This window comes from Ovis aries, chromosome 4 (assembly GCF_016772045.2).
Source record: "Ovis aries strain OAR_USU_Benz2616 breed Rambouillet chromosome 4, ARS-UI_Ramb_v3.0, whole genome shotgun sequence".
Lineage (NCBI taxonomy): Eukaryota > Metazoa > Chordata > Mammalia > Artiodactyla > Bovidae > Ovis > Ovis aries.
In genome coordinates this window covers 71,304,458-71,327,173 of record NC_056057.1, presented here as the reverse complement: position 1 = coordinate 71,327,173, position 22,716 = coordinate 71,304,458, and the positions used below count along the sequence as shown (strand labels likewise).

The following is a 22,716-nucleotide window of genomic DNA, read 5'->3' as shown; positions in this document are numbered from 1 at the left end:
ATTATATCTGGTTAAACTCTCACACACCCGTCTAGAAACCTGCTAGCAGGTTTAGTTGTGTTTGCAAGGGATGTAGAGATGGCTGGCATCCTGAACCTTGGAATCTTCGATCAAAACCAGCCACTTTCAGGTTGGCTAGGTCTGGGAAAGTAAGGACAGGGCCCTACAGGCACATCACCCTGAATCCGGTTGGAACTTGGGCTCACATCCTCGCTCAGTCTCCTGGTGCACCATGCTCACTGGGCATCCATGAGCCCACTTTGCATCTTTGGCCTAGGTGGAGTTGGATAGCCTCATTGACTCCTTGCAACTAATAACCACACTCATGAATAGCGGAGAGAGTGGAGAAAGGTGAACTCCAGGAGCCAGGCTGAACTCCTTCCTTCTTTAACATGGGACCTAATCTGGGTTCTACTCAGCAGTGACAGGTCTGGAATTCCAGAGAGCTTTAACCACTTGGTACTTCCCCTGGCAGGTGGCACCCTTGCAGGTCTTGCCCTGATGGGGCTCCCCGCCCTGCACTGCTCCTGGTGGAATTTGGGGCTGTGCCTTGAACACCCATGGAGAGTAAAGAGTATTATGCCTTGGCCCTTCTCAGGCAGCCCATCATCACTGCAGCCTTGACTTTCTAACATCACCCTGAATATAACATGATTGGCAGAATGAAGCCTGAAAACAGTTCTGCTCCCTCTGTTCACTCACCACTCCCCCACTCCTCCAGCCTGTTCTAACCTGTTTTAGGGAACTAGTTCTTCCCTGCATGCTGGGTGAAATCTAGGACAGGCCATATGCGAGATAATCAGACCAAAAACCTCTCTGCTCATCCCAGTGCAGCCAGTTGGTAGACAGAACCAGTGTAAATTCTCAACAAGTCTGTAGTTTTCCCACTCTTATCCCTGCTGCAACCTCAAAGCCTGGCGGGGAGGAAAAGGGTGCGTGTGGCCTGCTTCTTGGGTTTCCCCAGTTCTTCCTCCCTTGTTTGTTCAGCCATCTTCTCTGAAGCTGAGGGTGTGATGGGTGGTAAGAGCTCAGAAAAGGTGTTCCTTGACTGTTGCCAGTCTGAAACTGGTTTCCCTGGACCGCAGAATATACTTAAAACCACTTCTCTGTTGGTTAGGCACTCTGATTTTGCAGGTTCTTTGGAGACCCCTACTGGAGTCCCCTACAGCTGGGAGTCTCTCACTGTCCTTCTCAAGGACACATGCACCTCCACCTCAAGTGGCCTCTCAAGCACCTGCTGGTCCTGGAAAGCTGCACCTCACCTCCTTTGTCAGTCATTTCTCTAGCTGCAGCCCATGCTTGGCCTCTTGCCCTTATTTTTCAGGCAAGCTCTGGATGCTCATCTGTTGTATTCCCTCAACACACCATGTTTCTAAGTGGTCTCTTTGAGTCCTTTTTAGCTAGTCTTTAGATGATGTGGAGTTCACCCCCAAGGAACCCCTTCCCATTTTCACTTTACCTCAGGCTATTCAACCCTTTTATGAGCTACAGTTAAATGAGGTCCCACTGCAGCCTGGCATTTGGCTGTAACATGCAGAGGTGTACCCAGCTGCCTGCTTTTACACACGGGTATTCTCCCCAGGCCGTGTGCTCCTTTGTAATCCGTGTACTCGCTATGTGGCTTCACCACCTCCTTATGCGCACGCGTGCGCACACACAAATGCCAGAGGATTGTCACATCAGTGCCAGTGAGTACTGAAATAACCATGTCTTTTTTGAAGGAGACATTTCAGACCACTTTACTGAGTGCCTCACGGACCATCTTTTCTGAGGCAAAAGATGTCCTCAGACTGGTCTTACTGCCACTTCATTCATGCTGTTGATTCATTTTTTTCCTGGGTATGTCTTTGCAATTATACCCCTTCACAAGGCTTCCCAGAAAAGTAGGACCTCATTTTCTCCTTTTTTGAACTGCCTATAGTAACTCACTCACTGCTAGGTAACAGGCACTCACTATTTAGAGAGCTTCCTTGGAGAATTTAAAATATTTCACTGCAGACAGACATCAGTTTGGACAAAACTGTCTAGAAACACAATCACTTAACAGTGTGGAATTTGTGCCTTGGTTCTTAATTACCAGACTCAGCTACATTTTTCTAGGTCCATGTTTGTTTTGTGTTTAAATTACACTTCTTGTAGGAGCTTCTAACAAAGCAGAAAGGAGTTATCTGTGGCCACACTGAATCACTGGCATTTGAGAATGTTTAGGATGACTGACATAATTTACTCATAACAGTGACTTCCTTCCAGCTGCACTGCAAGCCTAGACTGCTATTAATGAAAACTAAATACACGAATATATACAGGTTAACTCTCACTAAAGACAAGTTGAATTTATGTATTGTTGCATATTTTTAAAGGTAGAAAATGTGTATTTTTTTTTAAACATTCCTAGTAATCTCTGTTCAAAATACAGTGATTTCTTGGCCAAAAACAGAACTGGTTAGGAAGGACTTTTATGTGAAGATGTAGGACTGCAGTCATTTAGGCCCTCAAGTAAAAGGTACAGGCCCATGGGATTCTGAAGAGAAGTGAGGGGATTTTCTTTGTAATGGAAGTAAGGGCAGGCTTAAGGACAATACCAAGAAATAGGGAGACCCCTGTAGACTAGCAACTACCTGAACCCAAAACCACCCTCACAGCAGAAAGGAACCTGGGGAAAAATACAGCTCAGTGAGAGTGGACGTAAGAGGTGGTAATGTGGTAATAGTGAGATAATAGGTGTTTAAGGGACCCTGTCACGTCTTCCTTCTATTTTCCCATCTCCTGCGGAATCAACCAGAATGCTGGTTTTAAGGGGTTAGCTCCTCAGGCCTCCATCGACAGGCACTGAAGAGGAAGAAACAGGTAAAAAGTTCTAATGAGACATATTTCTTTGAATAGCCTGAAGGATCAGTCCATAATTCACTTTAAAGAGAATGATCTTTATACCCATATTTCCACGTTCTAAATATTAAGGCTTTCTTTTCTGCAAACAGTGTTATTTACCCATAATTAAGGGTTGTTTTCTCAGGAATGAATATAGATTTGTGCTGATGTTACCCGTTCTCACACACTTGTGACCATCAGGTAAAATTTAGTCAATGGTTGGCCAGGACGAATGAATCAAGTTTCTGAAATTTCTTAATATCTTTCTTAGTATCATTTAAAATCTTCACCAATTGGTGAAGAACTTTGCTACCCACTAAGGATGTATAATTTCCAGAACAAGAAACACTATCCACCAGCTTATCTTAAATGTCTTACAACATCCAGAGAGACACAGAAAGCCTTGAAAACATGGCAAACCCAAGTATTTGTACCACATACACAAAATCATATTAAAAGATGCTTGCTCCTTGGAAGAAAAGCTACAACAAACCTACACCACGTATTAAAGCAGAGACATTACTTTGCCAGCAAAGGTCTGTCTAGTCAAAGCTATGGTTTTTCCAGTAGCCACGTATGGATGTGCGAGTTGGACCATAAAGAAGGCTGAGTGCTGAAAAATTGATGCTTTTGAACTGTGGTGTTGGAGAAGACTCTTTATGAGTCCCTTGGACTGCAAGGAGATCCAACCAGTCCATCCTAAAGAAGATCAGTCCTGAATATTCATTGGAAGGACTGATGCTGAAGCTGCAATAGTTTGGCCACCTGATGGGAAGAACTGATTCATTTGAAAAGACCCTGATGCTGGGAAAGACTGAAGGCGGGAGGAGAAGGGGACAACAGAGGATGAGATGGTTGGATGGCATCACCGACTCGATGGAGATGAATTTGAGCAAGCTCTGGGAGTTGGTGATGGACAGGGAGGCCTGGTGTGCTGCAGACCATGGAGTCACAGAGTTGGATGTGACTGAACTGAACTGAGCAAGAAATGCCTGGAGTAACAAACAAATTTGGCCTTGGAGTACAGAATGAAGCAGGGCAAAGGCTAATAGTGTTTTGCCAAGAGAATGCACTGGTCATAGCAAACACCCTCTTCCAACAACACAAGAGAAGACTCTACACATGGACATCACCAGATGGTCAACACCGAAATCAAACAGATTATATTCTTTGCAGTCAAAGATGGAGAAGCTGTATATAGTTAGCAAAAACAAGACTGGAGCTGACTGTGGCTCAGATCATGAACTCCTTATTGCCAACTTCAGACTTAAACTGAAGTAAGGGAAACCACTAGACCATTCAGGTATGACCTAAATCAAATCTGATTATACAGTGGAAATGACAAATAGATTCAAGGGATTAGATCTGGTAAGAGTGCCTGAAGAACTATGGATGGAGGTTCATGACATTGTGTAGGAGGCAGTGATCAAGACCATCCCCAAGAAAAGCAAAAAGGCAAAATGGTTATCTGAGGAGGCCTTACAAATAGCTGACAAAAAGAGACACGAAAGGCAAAGGATAAAAGAAATGATATACCCATTTGAACGCAGAGTTCCAAAGAATAGCAAGGAGATAAGAAAGCCTTCTGATCAATGCAAAGAAATAGAGGGAAACAATAGAATGGGAGAGACTAGAGATCTCTTCAAGAAAATCAGAGATACCAAGGGAACATTTCATGCAAAGATGGGCATGAAATGGTATGGACCTAACAGAAGCAGAAGATATTAAGGTGGCAATAATACACAGAAGAACCATACAAAAAAGACAGTCATGACCTAGATAACCACAATGGTGTTATCACTCATCTAAGGCCAGACATCCTGGAGTATAAAGTCAAGCAGACCTTAGGAAGCATCGCTATGAACAAAGTTAGTGGAGGTGATGTAATTCCAGCTGAGCTATTTCAAATCCTAAAAGATGATGCTGTGAAAGTGCTACCCTCAACATACCAGCAAATTTGGAAAACTCAGCAGGGGCCACAGGACTGGAAAAGGTCAATTTTCATGCCAATCCCAAAGAAAGGCAAAGCCAAAGAATGCGCAAACTACCGCACAATTGCACTCATCTCACACGCTAGTAAAATAATGCTTAAAATTCTCCAAGCCAGGCTTCAGTAATACGTGAACTGTGAACTTCCAGATGTTCAAGCTGGTTTTAGAAAAGGCAGAGGAACCAGAGATCAAATTGGCAACATTCCTTAGATCAAAAAAGCAAGAGAATTCCAGAAAATCATCTACTTCTGCTTTATTGATTGGATCAAAGCCTTTAACTGTGTGGATCACAACAAACTGTGAAAAATTCTGAAAGAGATGGGAATACCAGACCACCTGACCTGCCTCTTGAGAAATCGGTATGCAGGCCAGGAAGCAAGTTAGAACAGGACATGGATCAGCAGACTGGTTCCAAATACAGAAAGGAGTGCATCAAAGCTATATATTGTCCCCCTGCTTATTCAACTTCTATGCAGAGTACATCATGAGAAACGCTGGGCTGGATGAAGCACAAACTGAAATCAAGATTGCCGGGAGAACTATCAGTAACCTCAGATACGCAGATGACACCACTCTTATGGCAGAAAGTGAAAAAGAACTAAGGAGCCTCTTGAAGAAAGTGAAAGAGGAGAGTGGAAAAAGCTGGTTTAAAACTCAACATTCAGAAAACTAAGATCATGGCATCTGGTCCCATCACTTCATGGCAAATAGATGGGGAAACATGGCTGACTTATTTTTGGGGGCTCCAAAATCACGGCAGATGGTGACTGCAGCCATGAAATTAAAAGACGCTTACTCCTTGGAAGAAAAGTTATGACCAACCTAGACAGCATATTAAAAAGCAGAGACATTACTTTGCCAACAAAGCATCCGTCTAGTCAAAGCTATGGTTTTTCCAGTAGTCATGTATGGATGTGAGTTGGACTATGAGGAAGGCTGAGGGCCAAAGAATTGATGCTTTTGAACTGTGGTGTGGGAGAAGACTCTATGAGTCCCTTGGACTGCAAGGAGATCCAACCAGTCCATCCTAAAGGAGATCAGTCCTGAATATTCATTGGAGGGACTGATGTTGAAGCTGAAGTTCCAATACTTTGTCCACCTGATGCAAAGAACTGACTTACTGGAAAAGACCTTGATGCTGGAAAAGATTGAAGGCAGGGTAAGAGGACAACAGAGGAGGAGATGGCTGGATGGCCTCCCTGGCTCAATGGACATGAGTTTGAGTAAACTCTGGGAATTGGCGATGGGCTGGGAGGCCTGGCATGCTGCAGTCCACGGGGTCGCAGAGTCGGACACGACTGAACAACTGAACAGAAGGGGGAGGGGGAAGATTAGTTTACTATAGGTCTGTCATTTTATAACTAAATGCCACAAGACAGTGCTGAGGGTAAATATTAAGCCTGACCTAAGCATGAAGGCAAAATAATTCCAGATTACAAAGACTAGAGAGTTCATGAAGCCACTCTAGAAAACTATGAAATCATTTTTAACAAGAAACTTAATGAAACAATAGTGAATAAAGAGACTGATAAATCTTGGTAACTCTAAATACATGTTTGACTGAAAATTACAATATCCTCTCAATCACTCTGGAAGGTTGGCTGGGGAGGGACAAAATAATGTGGAACTAAGAACACAAGCCAAAAAAATTGATGGAAAATTATTAGAGCAGGAATGGAGGAAGAGTTGAGTTAAATGTTGAAAGCAGGATATTAAAATACAGTACTAAAAAAGGAACTATAAAAATTCCAAAATAAAGATAAATTCAGCTTGGATATGACTTGGTTATCCTTTCTAGATTAAGTCTAAAAGCCCCAGGCAACCACTTTAACCTTTTAATTTAAATGACTTTTTCTACAGAGATATCAAAATGGAACAGATGCATTTTTCTCTCTTGAAGACTTGTTTCAATTGCTTTCATCGCAGCCTGAAAATCTACTGGAGGTAATTAGAAACTTGGCTTTTACCCTTGCAGGAAAATATCTGCACTGACCTCTTTGTGAGTAAATGTTAACATTTTTACCTGGGATATACAGCTTTAATACTTAATGGTTCCTAGTGCATTACAGAAGGCAATGGCACCCCACTCCAGTACTCTTGCCTGGAAAATCCCATGGATGGAGGAGCCTGGTGGGCTGCAGTCCAAGGGGTCCCTAAGAGTTGGGCACGACTGAGCAACTTCACTTTCACTTTTTACTTACATGCATTGGAGAAGGAAATGGCAACCAGCTCCAGTGTTCTTGCCTGGAGAATCCCAGAGACAGAGCTCGCCAGGCTCCTCCATACATTGTTCCCCCCTTCCAAATAATCACAAAGGTATAATCAAATTCATAAAACCCATGTTGAATCAATACAACAGTACAGACTTGACAAAGTAAGGCACACCTTAGTCTCTGGTGGCACTGTACTTCCATGACAGTCCACAGGGTGGATTTAGCTTAGCTTATAAACAGCTAGGATAAGTAGTAACAGGAAGATAATATTAGGTTTAAGACCAGCTTTTATATTGACAATCTATTTTAAAATCTTCTGTGATGTTCAAAGACCTAATCTTTCCCCCACTGTACCATAGTCTCATTTGCGCTCACATTGTACAGCCAGTTGCCTGCATTTAAGGGAAGTTATTCATAGCCAACAGCATATCCTTATTTGTATAGAGGAGTTAACAAAGAGAACCAGAAGTACTGCTTTGTGTATTACAACTGGTGTTGAAATAGTTGAAATTTATGGCACTTTTCCTCTTTTTCAGGGAGTCTCACTGGGAGATATTGCTCCTCTCCCCAGAAGTATCAATGATGGCATGAATTCCCCCACACATTATAATGTAAATTTTAGCCAAGCTATAAGTCATGATGTAAGTCTCCACGAGGCCATGTTACTATGTTCTGACAATACATTTAGAAGGGATCCAGCAGCAAGGACTTCACAGCCACAAGAACAAATTCTACAGTTAAATTCTCCTACTACCAACACTGAACAAACCCTTCCTGGAACTAATTTGACAGGATTTCTTCCATTTGTTGACAATCAGATGAGGAATCTAAGCCAAGACCATCTGTATGACCTTGATATAAACATACTTGATGAGACAAACTTAATGTCTTTGGCCACAGGTTTTGATCCAATGGAAGTTTCTTGGCTGCTTGAAGAAACAGGTTATGATTCTGGGCTTTCCTTAGACTCAAGTAACAATAGCACCTCTGTTATCAAGTCTAATTCTTCTCACTCTATATGTGAAGGTGATACAAGTTCTAGCAGTGACCTGTCCCACCATGACCTACAAGGGGCTGTAGGAGGATACTATCCAGAGCCCAGTAAGCTGCGTTACATGAATGACAGAAGTGATTCTCATTTTCATGGGGACCTTGCATTTCAACATGTATCACATAACCACACTTACCACTTACAGCCAAGTGCACTAGAATCCACTTCAGAATCTTTTTCAATGCCTGGGAAGTCACAGAAAATAAGTAGATACCTGAATGACACAGACAGAAACTTAAGCCGTGATGAACGACGTGCTAAAGCTTTGCATATCCCTTTTTCTGTGGATGAAATTATCCGCATGCCTGTAGATTCTTTCAACAGCATGTTAAGCAGGCACTGTCTAACAGATTTACAAGTGTCGCTCATCCGTGACATTAGACGAAGAGGGAAAAATAAAGTTGCTGCTCAGAACTGCCGAAAGCGTAAACTGGATGTAATTTTGAATCTGGAAGATGATGTATGTAGCTTGCAAGCAAAGAAGGAAACCCTTAAAAGAGAGCAATCCCAGTGTCACAAAGCTATAAACATAATGAAACAGAAACTGCACCACCTCTATCGTGATGTTTTTAGTAGGTTAAGAGATGATCAAGGTAGACCAGTCAGTCCAAACCAGTATGCTCTTCAGTGCACCCACGATGGAAGTGTTGTGATTGTACCCAAGGAATTAATGATCCCAGGCCAGAAAAAGGAAAACCAAAAGGGAAATCGAAAAAATGAGAGAAAAAACTGAAGATGGATTACACCAATATACATAAAAGCAGTTAGAAACTGATACAGGCTCACAAATATGCTTCCAAGTTTAGCTCGTGTTCGCTTTTAAGTACTACAACTTGAATCACTCAGTTAAAACTGTTTTCAAGCTTATGTGGACAAGTTTAGGTATCAGTGTCAGACCTGGGGCAGAAGCCACAACTTCATCAAGTCCTAATAGTATGTACAGTGTGACATGGAAAGAGCCTACTTTAGTAGCCATCTCTTAAGATGGTCTTTTAAAAAGCAGCAAACACTGGATGCAGTTATTTCAAAACATGTTTTTTTACTCAAGGTTTTTTCACTTGGCACTGAAGTTTAGTGACTTTTCAAGAGCCTTTTAGCTTAATTTTTATGAATCTTAACTTATATAGCTTTTTCTGTGGAAATAAACTTTATATTTGATTTTATAGTGTTCACTTTTGCCTTTTATAGATTCTAAGCAAGTTTATAGTTCTCCAATACCCACATTCAAAAATACAGGTTAATATCCAGCAAATAGGACAGCAATAGTATTAAATTACAAATTGATCAGACTCTAGCCAAACTGAAGTCAGTATGCTGAACTGACAATATTAGCCTCCCCCACCTCTCCAAAATTAACACATAACATGACATGAAATGGACCAGGTTCTACTCTAGGATACGCCCTGCCCCGCCCAAATAATCCAGGAGCTTTCAAAATAATGCACTACATTAATGTCTGAGGACAAAGAGTCTTCCCCCACGTTAACTACCTGCATATGGGGAACTGGAACTCCCTGGCAGTAAAGCCAGCCTGTAGGGATGGCTCTCTTACCTAGAAAATTAACAAGTTCACACCAAAAAAAACCCCTTAAATGTGAAAACATTATGGATCATACAAGAACTCGACTTACACTAAGTGATAAATCAGTAAATAAGCAGACAACAAATAAAAGCAAAATGAAATGCTTTTATAAAACAACTTGGTCATCTTAGAAATGGCAGCACTTGAAAACAATATGAGAAAGCTGTCCAAACTGTCGTGGTTTGAGGAAAGTAACATAAATGCTGTCCAATCTGTCTGATAGGGCTCCCTGAATGGTGCCAGTGGTAAAGAACTCACCTGCCAATGCAAGAGATGCCAACTTTGATCCTTGGAACAAGTGGCTGCCCACTTCAGTCAGGTGTTCACAACTGAACACCTACATACGCATAGGGTCAGATATTAGAATCTTCACTACCTAGTATCACAAATCAGTTATTTTAGGTTACTGAAGTGCAGAGTAAGTTACAGAAAACTTCCATTTTAAACTGAACCTAGAAATCTGTTTCAAAGCAAAATGATTCCTGATCAAAGTTCAGCTCTTTTGACCAGTTCTGAACAATGCCCACTTCACTGTTGACCCACTTTCTTTTTGGAGGGCAACACACCTCTTGTGTTCCGACTCCTTGGAAGCACAAGTTATTTCAAGTTGTATCCACAAAACCAATTTACTTGTGAAAGTTTTATGCAACTGTATAGGTACCCTGGTTTGCTCAATTGAGTGTCCTTTTCAGGCTCAGCATATTCCCCAATCCCTGAAACGTCAAGATCACAAAGAACTATATAGAACATCAAATGAGGAGGAAAGGGGTATAGTTGAAGAGCTGGAATTCAAAACATTCACCATAAACCTTAAACATTTTGAGATATGGTGCACTGTCCCCAAAGGTGTATGAATGAAGCCATCATCAGCCAGTTCAATCTCACTTGCCATGGGCTTGTCTGGACAGTCACTTCGTACAAGACACATATTGGAACCTGGTGCAGTACTGAAGCTGTTTACTCTCCAGTTATCAGCAAAGCCTCCTCTCAGCATTTTAGTCGAAGTTCCCTACTTACCAATTCATACCCTAAGACTGACCAGACTTCTAGTTCTGAGATCTTCCTGAGTTCACAGATTGACCCAAACATTTCATTTTGAATTGCTCCCAACATGAAAGTATGCCCTTTCCTTTCCTATAGAACACTGTTGGTCCTAAAATCCCTTTGTGATAAAATTACATCAGTTGAAAATCAGGTGAAACCTGGTTCAACCACTTTTTCTTCATATTAAAAGCTTACACCCCTTTTGGCACCTAACAGGCCATGATGAAATCCTCAGGTGAAATAAAGTTACTACTGTATGTAGTTCAAGCAAGGCATGTGTTAAATCAGTCATCTCTTTTTGACCTCATGGACTTGCTGGCATCCTATGGAATTCTCTGGGCAAGAATGGGTAGCCATCCCCTTCTCCACCCAGGGATCAAACCCAAATTTCATGCACTGCAGGTGGATTCTTTCCTGTCTGAGCCACCAGGCAGTTCAAACAATGGGTGCTCAGTAAGATCTGGATATTTGGGGCCCATTTCAAGGCTGGCTCCAGCTCAGCACTAACCCATAGGATACAGATGCCATTGAAAGCAGAAAAACTCATCCTATGGGACATATATCAGTGTTTGACGATTTAAACATTTTTCATTTAAATATTAAAATACCTGAATTAGTCTCCCTTCAAAGATCTGAATTTGCTTCTTTTATTACTTGCAGTAACAGCAGAGCAGCATTAAAATCATTGGGTATATACTACCTGAGAACGTTTCAAATTTTGAAGACATGTAAGTGAAACCAAGACAAAATTGTAAACATCCACTTCAGGTATACTGCAATTTCTGCCTCCTGCAAAGGCACCATATACTCCACACTTCAACAGTAACTGAATACAATTAAAAGAATTTGAGACCAACTTTAACTTATACTCACACACTTACTTGAGATAATGAAAACCAAAGAAGATCCAGTTTCAAAACATTTCACCAAAGACAGACACCAGGGGTGGGAGCCACCCACCCAAGAAGATTCCCAGTAATGATAATGTGAGCAACTCCCCCCAGCCCCCTGATGTGATCACAAGACCACTTTCAAACGTGTTGCATTTTTAAGTCTGTTGCTTCACTATGGGTGATCTTCAACTCCGATCATTAGGCCATTTTGGATTCAAATTTTCAAGCCCCAATCATGTTTTCAAGCTCAGGTTATATAACCCTGAGCTTCAGCAAGAACCACAGCTAAGCTGTTCCCAAACACTTTAAATACACTGTGAGGTGAATGTATTTAACAGTACTGATTCCCCTCTTTCAGGAAACTTCCTTAAATCTCATTTCTAAAAGAAAATTAGCAGCTCAACACTTAAGACACAGAACATTCCATATTACCTATTTCATAGTTCGTTCATTTCAGCCCGTTCATTCATCCTAAAATGCCTTTCCCTATTTGTGCTGGTGTTAAACCCTGGGTGTTCTAAGATCTTATTATACCAACTTGATTTATCGTCAAAGTTTAACTTCTTCAGAGAGATGGACGTTTTTAAGATCTTATTTTCCCTAATAAATCCAGTCAGATGTTAACAAGTTTATAGCTAATAATGGATGCAGATTTTAAACAAAGTTCATCTTCTGTTAACCATCATTATTTTGACTTACCTGTGAGAGACCTCATTAAGACCCAAAATAGTAAAAAAGTCAACTTTACTCTGTCCCCTTTGGTTTTTCATTGTTCCAAGTGAACATCCAGGTATACCATCATGTTTAACCCTCAAGACAACCATGATACTAGTGTAATACAACAAAACAAACCTAATTCACAGATTTTATGTCTCCATGCGTTTGCACAGCCACCTCTTTTGGACCACTTTAGCTGGTTTAAAACCACCACCAGCAACGTTAAACATACAAGGCAAAGCCAGAAATCTATAGCATTATTCAAACGCTGAATATACAGTGTATAAAGAATGGCATTTTATTAGGGACAGCCAGTAATGTCCACAATGCTTTTCTTATGTCTATCAATATTCAAAGGAAAATGGCAATATGCATTTGCTTTGTGAAACTGCTTTAAAAATCTAGGGGATGGCAATCCTTTAGACAACTTAATGTTCATAGAACAAGATTCACATTTTATGTGTAAACATTACACCAATTATTTGAATACAAAAGTATTTATTTGATAACTTTATATTTAAAATAGAATTTTTATCTGTCTACTCACAAAACCTAATTCAAAACATGATAACATTTATCTCTCTAGCTGACTTGATGTTTACTCTTTTACAAACAATACTCAATTTGTAATTGTTTTATATTAAGACCCTATAACTAAATGAAGTCTGTTTTATCAGAAAACATTTCCCTTTAATCTTAAAAGAGTGCTTTTTTAAAATGAAGGCACCAACAAGAACTACTTTCAGATGGTACAGAATTTCTTATTTCTTGAAGACTCTGTGGTTGACCACTTCTTCATTAGTTACCTGCAGCAAGACACCTTCCTGCCAAAGGAAAAAAAAAGTATCTGAAGAAGTTTATCATGTTTGTCCAAAGAACCTAAATAACTTCAGTGGTGGTCTTAGGATCAAAGAAGACTCAGGTGCATACAGTAGAATATGCCCTGATTATCACATTCCTGAAAAGGCAATAAAGCCAGGCAATCAATCTCTGATGACATCTAAGAAATGAAATTTCAGCAGCCAACCTATATCTCTCCTATAGGGTAGGGATTGGGAAAGAATTACCGCATTTAAACCCAAGTATTTAGAATTGGATATGTACAGATTTATAATGTAGACACTTTATTCATAAATACATATTATCTGAAAGTAGATCCAACCATCTTGCCCTACCTTTTTCTTAGCCTGATCCTGTTATGCATGTAAAGCTAGAACAGTATTGAAATAAAAAAAAGTCTTTTATTTTTAATAATAAAAAAAAAAAACCCTAGTTCACTCAAAATGCTTGATCCAAGAAATGTGAATACAGAAGGGTGTTAACGATGGGAAATTTCATGATTTATTTAACTTGCAGCCTAACTTTTACCTACCATTTTACTACCAACACCACTGAAGGAACCAAGAAAAGCTTTATTAATGATCACTTGGCTTGCCTCAGCTGTTGAAATGAAGCACTTTACAGTCTTTGTGGCAGCAGAATATACTTGTCCATGGTTCATATCAATGCTAAAATTCCAGCAGGGAAAAAAATGATATGTTAAGCACCTGAATCTTCATAGAGGGGGAGGGGGTGGGAAAGAAGGAAAAAAAGGGAAAAAAAAAACAACCAAAATAATATAAGTAAAATGACAGATTGGAAAACAGGGTTTATAAAAATTATTCTCTTGAGTTTATAAAATTGTTAAACTCAATTTATAGCTATGTTATACTACATAAGAACCAGCTATACTGAAAGACCATTGAAGAGTATTAGTTTATCTTTGGGGGAGGAAAATTAAGAAAGGAAAAGTAAATGAGATCTTACCTAAAGAAGTTTAACTGAAGCTTAGAACTATTTTGCTCTACACCCTCAGCTTTCGTTGGCATCCTTAAAAACTACTGTAGTTAAAGCTTTGTAGAAACAGCACAGTTTTTTAAGACTGGCTGACCTTAGTAGCCGTCAAAGAGTTCTCTTGTACTAGACCTGTATCCCTGAAGAGTACCTCGCTGGGGTTATTTTCCTTTCCTTGCATTGAAGCAGCAGCATCTAAAAGATCTAAAAAGGTGTTTCTCCTTGCAGAGATATCCCTTAAGTTATCTAGATAATTTAATCCTCATGAATTGCAGACAACACACTTACATCTGACCAGCATTTATCTTACACAAATATAACAACAGCTTTGCAATAGACCTTAATTATACTACCCACTCCTTAACTTATTTAAAATAAAAAGTCTATAATTACACAATTTCCTTTAGAATTATTTTATTAAATCATAAATGTACAACAGCTTCTTAACTCTACACACGCACTTAAATTTTTTTAAAGGAAAAACGTTATGTCTTATTACACCATGATCCTGGCTAATAGCTTTTCAAAACTTTGAGAAAAATCTTAAAAAAGGTTTCACATGTCACCTGAAACTTACAAATTTAACATTATCAAAGAAGGAATGCTTCTACACTCTTACAAAGACCACTAGAAAGAAACAACAATTAAAAAGCTAAGAAACTGTCTCAAAGGCATTTTTTTACAATCCTTCCTCCACAGTAAGGTAATGTTATTAAATAATCCAATCCATTCACAAAATGGCTCTCTGCATCTGCTCTGGTGTCTTCTGCCATATCACTGCATATTTATGCATGACTGAGATAAGATTTTCCTTAACATTGTTATTTCGATAACCTGAAGCTGTTCTGTTACCTCTGGGCTCTCATCCTCTCCTATTTATACAGTGAAGCCTGTTTCAACAGAAGTAAAGAGTAAAAAAAAATAGGTTATGAAATTATCCATCTAACCAGATTTTAAGGAAAGATAACATGATCCTAAAAAGCTTTTAACTCCTGGCAGCTAGGTCTCCCAAGACATTAACAATGTAAAACTTAAAAGCTACTTACCCATGGTAAATAGGAAGAAGCTCAGTATCTGCTTCTCCCTCCATAACCCCCACTTCCTCCACTGCCTCCTGGACCATAGTTTCCTAAAATTAATGGATTAAGAGAAAACAAACTTAATTTCCCAAATTATTTTATAACCACTCTTTAAAACAAGCAGATCACAGACCATTACTTGTTTCTAGTTAACCTCTTTACTCAAGAGACAAATTATCCAAATTCATAGATTATCACTGCTATTCTTTTAGAGGGCTCTTTCCCATAATCATACAAGTTAAGAAATTTAAAAATATACCCAGCTTAAGAAAATGTAAAAATCTATCTCAAGAATAACAACGATTTGAACTAAAAATTCAGATTTACTAAGCTAGCTTTCAAAGATACAAGTCATACAAAATTTATACCACTTGCAAAGTGCTCTCAGCAAATTTGGCTTTTTCTTAGTCAGCCAAAAGGAAAAATCCCACTGAAAATGTGTAGTTCATTTATTTTACACTACTAGATACCCCAACCTCTACAATAATTTCCCAAAGTGATGTTACATTCTTATTTTCCCACAACTTTGATCTCCACAACACTTTGTATTTGGTGGGACGTGTTACCCAAACATAAACAATGAACAATTGTCATCTTCAAGTCATGAAGTTATTAACATTTCATCACTAATCTGAAAAATCTAATTACCTCCACCATATGGTCCCCCCATGTTCCTGCTACCACCAAAATTTCCACTCTTCATTGGACCATAGTTAGAAGGTTGTTGGTTATAATTTCCAAAATCATTGTAATTTCCACTCCCGTAATTGCCTGTAAGAAAAATTTGGAAACTTTTGCACAATGAACCTCATACAAGTATTAAACCGATGATACATGCTAAGTATTTTAGACAAATTCCCACAAAAACAAATCAGAATACAAAACACCTATCTACAGTTCTACATTTTTAAAGACAACTACTGACAACAATGAAATGAAAAATCTTACGTGTTAAAGCCATTAATTCCAATCCAAATTCCCACATAAAGGTTGCAGGTGAATTTATTACCTCCTCCATAGTTGTCATAACCACCTCCGTAGCCCCCACCCTGGTTGCCATATCCAGGTCCTCCACCACCATATCCTCCTCTTCCTCCTCCATAACCAGGGCTACCTCCAAAATTGCCACCTATTATAAAATAAGCCTTTAAGTAATTAGTATTTTCAACGCCATTTGAACTGTCTTATTACATCCATTTCCAGCTTTCCAAAACTCAATTTTACAGGTAAAAGATTCTTTCTATAACATCTTCTCTAAAATAGCCTCAAGGGCAGATTCTGAATATCCACCTTTGTGAACAGCTGCCAGTGAGGAAGGCCTACCCACAAACCAACTGGGTAAAACCTTTGCAAATACCTGTAATGCCATTGGTCCAAACTAAAGATACTATGGATTCTCTTGACGGTATCTTGAAATACTTATTGTGTTAAGTTTGTGGGGTAAGTCGGGGCAGACACTATGTGTGGGCTAATGCAAATTACCTACCATTTCTCGTAAATAAAATGCCCACCATACCTTTCTCTTCAGTAGAAACGGGGGGAAGAACCAGAAATTAGCAAACTCACACTGACTTAAGACTTTAATCGGTAGTTTCAGATTGCTTGCAGTTAACTGTAAAAACTCCTCTTTCTCATAAAACCAAATCAATATTTGGATTTCAAAACAAAGCTGGAAATAGTGACATGTAGGAGTATAACTTAAGTCATGCCTAATCAGTGCAAAACCAGAAATGAGGTCTATCCTGAGCTCAGTTTCAAACCTCTTCTTCCGACATTCGTCAGTAGGTACCTATCTTTTTTGTACTTCAATAAAACACATGAACTAATAACAGTGGCTTAAAACCTTAGCTAGGCATGGAAGCAGCACACCAGGTATGTTCTGGAAAAATTCTCTTGGGGACTTTTGGGACATTATCCTGGTAGATTCACCCTGGTAAGAGATGAGACAACACAGTGCTCCTACAGACACTCCGCTGTCATAATGTTCATCTTGCTCATAACCACTTTTTAATACTTTTGAGAAAAACACTATACAAAATATTATCTCCAATTCTTTTGCTTGAGAAATAGGGCAATTTTTTAAATTTTAATATCTTTAATTCTTACATTTGCAGAAGTATAACAACACCTGCAAGTAACTTTTTCAGTAATTTTCAACAGCTAAGATGAAAATTTAGAAAAGACATTTCATGTTTATGCTCAAATAGCACATGGTATGATTAAGATTTTAGACACATATTATCAAAAAGTAGAAGAAACTGACCTCCAGGTCCTCCTCCATACCCATTATAGCCATCCCCAAATCCACGGCCACTTCCATATCCATCTGTTAAGGGCAGAAGAAAAGGAGGATTATTTTATTCTGGTTTATGGAACTCAATTTTTTAGCTTCTACTTCCTCCAGGTTGTCCACTTATAAAAAAGCAGGTAACAATGGACAATGCTAGTTTTTCTATTTACTACATAGTTAACTGAGATTAACCAATATATAAAGCCTGAAGCAAAGAAACTTTTAGATCTCTTCAAACCTCTACTGTATTTCCACTCACTATTTGTAAAATGTCTCCTAAATTTAAAATAGCTACAATGTCCTTTTAACTCTTCCAGAAACTGAAGACCATGAAACAATCTCTGCAATTATCTGTCCATGATTAAGAGCTATACAACTCTGATTTTAAATGTTACTACCTCTTGCTAACCAAATTAGAATATCCCATTAGGACCGATCTCACCTTAAGTCTTACAGATAACAAAGTAGGTCAGACTTCCTAGACTCCAATCAAAACTTTTTCAAGCACATTCACCCTCCTCAGCTTTAAAGGTGGACTTACCAGATCCTCCTCTAAAGTTACTTCCTGGTCCTGGTCCAAAATTTCCACCTCCACCACGAGAATCTCCAAAACCAAAGTTGCCTACAATAAACACCCTGGTTAGTAACTAACATTTACACAAATAAATCCTAAGAAAAAAATGGAATTAAAAGTTACCTCCTCTTCCACTTCTAGAACTTTGGACTTCTTGCATTTCTTGTCTAGACAAAGCCTTTCTTACTTCTGCATTATGACCATTGATAGTATGGTATTTTTGCACTGGAATGAAAAGTTCAGAGTCCATTAAGTCAGTATCCTATAATAGTTAAGTTACAAGCTTACTTTTTAACAAAGTTGTAGGTGTTAACATACCCAAAACCTAAAATGTTCAAGAGCTACAATCCTGGCACTTATAGACACTTACACACAATCTTATCCACAGGATCATGGTCATCAAAAGTAACAAATCCAAAGCCTCTTTTCTTTCCAGACTGCCTGTCAGTAATTATCTCAATGGTATCAATTTTTCCATATTCCTCAAAGTAATCTCTAAGATGATGTTCCTCAGTATCTTCCTTAATTCCACCAACAAACAGCTTCTTCACAGTTACATGAGCCCCTGGCTTTCCAGATTCCTGAAATAAGAGGAAAAAAGACATCCTGACAGAAGAAACCACAAATAGGAGTAAGAGCACACCATCTGGGTAATAAACATGGCTTCTATCTTATGGCCAAATACTAAGCAAGGCACCTTTATGATAAAGCACCTTGTTCTTTGAAAAGCCACTAACTGTGAAACAGAATTTCAGCCCAAATTGTTTATTGAACAAACAAGTTGCCTATTTGCTCACCTCTCTTGCAACAGCACGTTTTGGCTCAACCACTCTCCCATCAATTGAATGAGGTCTTGCAGCCATGGCAGCATCAACTTCAGCCATGGAAGAAAAAGTCACAAAACCAAATCCTCTTGATCTTTTGCTTGCAGGATCCCTCATTACCTTGAAATACAAAGTAGTGATGTTACCATTTAATCTCATTACTTACAGCATTTAAAAATAATCAACATAAATTTAAGTGAGTTTCTTTAAGTCACTTAACGTCTTTAACAGAGAAATCCAACAGTTAAAGGATTAGTACCCCTAAGGACTTCCACAATTAACGTACCACACAATCTGTAAGTTTTCCCCATTGCTCGTAGTAGTTCCTCAAACTTTCTTCTGTAGTTTCAAAGCTCAAGCCACCAATAAAGAGTTTACGGAATTGTTCCTTTTCTCTCTGCAAAGGAAAACAGCATTTCAATTTTTATTTACATTTTCTCTTTGTATGCTGGAAATAAAATTCTTAAATATGAGGTGACCTGCTGGCAGAGTACCTTTTTCCTCTCCAAAGGAACAGTTTCTAAAGTTTTCTGGGGGGAAAAAAAAAACTTACATCAAATTTAAACCATATGTTAAACTGCATATTAGTTGTGTTACACCAAAAAAAAATTGCCTCAGCCAAACTACACGTTTCAAAATCATTATGCTTGATATAAACTTACTTGACATTAAATGAGTTTAAACAAATATAGCATCACTTAGTTTTAAAAAAAATCTTTCTGAAGAAAGAAGAGCAAATCTAGTCCCTGGTGACTGTAAAGTTAAGAGTCTTATCAACATCTGCATTCGATCCTATAACTTAGAACAGAGTTCACTTTTACATATTCAAATACAAATTTTTAAAATATAACAACTTTCGCTTTATAACCCAGTTCCCATTTGTTTCTGGATTTAGCATTTAAGAAATGAGTTTCCCTTCATTGCTCCCTCTGGTGGTGATTATAATGTAACTCAATTTTCAAAACTCTGAAAAACTTAGTATTGACTTTCTTTCCTCATATACCAACTCTCCAGAGAAAATCTTAAACGTTCAATATATGTGGCAAAATAGCCTCAAAATTTATCTTTTCTGACGAAAGTATAAAATGACTTTTATGATTGACGGTCTCTAAAGCACATATTTTAACATAGCTGGTTTTGTTGATGGCCCAATCCACTATTACTGAACCAAAAGACAAATACAGTAAAAGACACTGTAACTTCAATTTTCAAAAACCATAAAAATATTTAAATGACCACTGTGACTATCCTCTCTAGTTACAAAATATCACTACGACTTACACTTCACCATGTAGAACTCAGTGGTCTTTTGGCAAATTACACAGCATAAAACAACTTTCATGTGAGAAGAGAGCCTGAGCTGAAATCTCAATCCTTACAAACCAGCACGCATATAAGCTACATTAATAGCTCTGTATTTGGGGCTATCAGTTAAGGAAGCTTGGATCATTTTATTTGGTTTTCAGTTGACTAGGTTAAATAACATTCAGAAACGAAAGTTAGCCACCAAGTGCACGTAGGTAAATTAAGTAGAACTACAACACTCAACCCATAGTTCCATCAAGTTTCTCTCCATGCATGATATTCTCCCAACATGTTAGAAAACAGTAATAATGCAGAGATTTCTTTGCCTGTACAGTTACTTTTAAGATTCTGAAATTTTTGAAAAGACAAATTCTCAAACTAGCTTATCAAACACTTAAAAGAACAATCTATTAAAACGGTAACTTGACATACTGGTATTTGTACACTTCACTTAAGCATATTTTATTTATTCCAAACACTTGTCAGTTAACTGGCCTTTTAAAACCCCAATAAAGAGACTAAAATACATCTACAACATTACAAATCACTAACAAAAGGCAAAAACTCATTACTTACCTCATTTTCCAAACTTACCCGCTGTCCACTATCGATTACAAACAAAGTTATTTTATAAGCGTGCTTAGGGTCAATGAAAATACCCAGGCAGACCCCCTTCGCTTGAGACCTTATGCTTATCAATGTAATCATCAACCATGATTGCAAACATAAACGAGAAAAGCAAGTGACAAAGTTCAAAAACACAGTGGCTCAGCCTAATAAAAGTTTTGTATACAGCAGAACACGCATTGAGGGACCGAGCCATGTTTTAATCAGAGTACAACTAAACTCATAATTTCAAGTTTATCACTAAAAAAACACCCGTAACCTTACCCAGTAAAGACTAAATTCCCCGGTAAAAATACTACTTAAAATACAAATAAATTATACGATTAAAAAAGAATCCGTCAGGAAAATAAAGGATTCTGAACCGAACACCGCCCCCCCCAAAGACCACCTTCCCCACGGCCTCCCGCAAAATCGATAATCTTCTCTAAAATTTTCATTTTATGTTTTCTACGATTCAACTGCCTTTTCAATCACCGGAAACGCAGGTAAAACTGTTACTCAAACAAGGACTGAAAAACAAAATATGAGGTCTTTATACCGTGGCACGCGTGAAACCGGGCCCAACACCCTAGAGGGTTTTACCTCCTAAGCCGAGCGAAACCGCCCAGGAGAACGCCGCCCCTCCCCCCGCCCTTCGGTGCGGCTCCTGAACGCAATGGCGCCATTTCATCGAGGGGAAAGGAGCGAGCCTCTAATGAGGTGCGCAGGACTTTAAAGCTCCAAGCTCCCTACACACTCGGAATCCACCTCGAAACAGCACGAAAACAGTCCGAAAAAAGAAATGAATAGTTACCCACTTCTAGTCCTCACTGAAAAAGTCAAGCTAGTCAAATCTAGAGAATTAAAAAGAAATCGCTGCGAGGAAGGAGAGAAATGAAAATGGCGGCCGCCAAATCCGGTTCCCGGGAGGGGGGAGGGGAAGCTCCGCAGCCCGGTTCGCTAGGACCCAAAACCCGCCGAAACGCTCCAACGCGGGGACGCCAGGACCCCCAAACCACCCTTCTTTAAAAACGGAGTAGGAATTCCTGCCTCCGCGCCCCACTTTCAGTAAAGTGGGGCTGCGTCCGCCATGTGGAAGCTCCCCATCCCCCACCCCCAGCAAAGGGAAATGGCGCCGTGAGGCTGAGGGTGGGGAAGGTGCTGTACAATTAGGCCTCTGCTAACGACCCCTCTCCAAAAATATCCTGAGACCAACCGCTTATGAAGTGGCCCAATTTCGCTGCCGCTCTCCCACGGAGGCGGATGGCCGACTTCCAGTAAGGCGCCAACGGCCTCGCCATGCCCTTTCCAACAACTCATTGATTTCAAACCCGTTACCTCCATCGCGGACTCAGTCGCTTCAGCCCGATTTCCCGCAGCCGAGCGAGATGAGAGAGATCTCCGCGGACGAACACGAACCGGACTCGTCCTGGCGCTGTAGTGAGAACTGCCGCTGCTCGAGAAACAACACCGCTGGAGCACCTCCACTCCAGACCCGGCGCTGCTGCTACTGCCGCTAGAGCCGCTGCCGCCGCTTTTCTAGAACCTTCCCCCCGACTAACGCGTCTTCCCTACGTCAGGCCGTTGCGTAAACGTCCTAACCGCCGCCAATGGCGGGAACGCTCTACGACCTCCTAGCGCCAAGTACGTGCCCCTCCCCCTTTAAGGCCAGCACTGATGCTGGACGTCAGTTGCGTAAAAGGGCTCTGTAAATTGCGGAAGGCTCGAGTCCTGCGTATTTCTGTCTCTCGGAATTGGGGACTGCCCCCGCAGGGCAGGTGAGAAACGGTCGCGCAGTTTGAAATTAACGCTGTTGGGAGGAGCTTAATCCTCAACCCAAAAGTCC

The 22,716-nt window shown here is 39.7% G+C and overlaps 2 protein-coding genes across 21 annotated transcripts in view; one reads left to right on the top strand and one right to left on the bottom strand.

Moving 5' to 3' along the window:
* LOC101115536 (NFE2 like bZIP transcription factor 3) overlaps positions 1–13,659 on the top strand; it is a 35,115-nt gene extending 21,456 nt beyond the window's left edge. Inside the window, exons 3-4 of the mRNA XM_027968664.3 lie at positions 6,720–6,803; positions 7,609–13,659. Of these exons, the coding sequence (XP_027824465.1) occupies positions 6,720–6,803; positions 7,609–8,856 (1,332 nt within the window). The 3' untranslated portion in view covers positions 8,857–13,659. The remainder of the gene's footprint in view (positions 1–6,719; positions 6,804–7,608) is intronic.
* Positions 12,635–22,382, bottom strand: HNRNPA2B1 (heterogeneous nuclear ribonucleoprotein A2/B1). Of its 20 annotated transcripts, none has more exons than XR_001039958.4 (13): positions 22,209–22,382; positions 19,454–19,489; positions 19,246–19,356; positions 18,933–19,079; positions 18,506–18,716; positions 18,259–18,360; positions 18,103–18,183; positions 17,535–17,597; positions 16,281–16,400; positions 15,920–16,042; positions 15,239–15,321; positions 13,732–15,082; positions 12,635–13,183 (listed from the first exon to the last, which is right to left on the bottom strand). XR_001039958.4 is itself a non-coding variant. In XM_060414784.1 (12 exons), exons 1-11 carry the CDS (start codon positions 22,212–22,214, stop codon positions 15,260–15,262), a joined length of 1,062 nt encoding a protein of 353 aa, XP_060270767.1. In that variant the 5' UTR covers positions 22,215–22,382; the 3' UTR covers positions 12,635–15,082; positions 15,239–15,259. The 20 variants fall into 20 exon arrangements, 8 of the variants coding, with proteins under 8 accessions (XP_060270767.1, XP_060270768.1, XP_042104589.1 ...); XR_009600416.1 differs by having other exon boundaries at positions 13,795–15,082; XR_003589179.2 differs by having other exon boundaries at positions 13,732–14,396.
* Positions 22,383–22,716: the final 334 nt, after the last annotated feature.

Coding starts and splice junctions, on each gene's coding strand:
- HNRNPA2B1 (XM_060414784.1), bottom strand. Junction 18,184..18,258: donor TTCTAGAAGTGGAAGAGGAG/GTAACTTTTAAT, acceptor TGTTTATTGTAG/GCAACTTTGGTTTTGGAGAT. Junction 16,401..17,534: donor GTATGGAGGAGGACCTGGAG/GTCAGTTTCTTC, acceptor ATTTTATAATAG/GTGGCAATTTTGGAGGTAGC.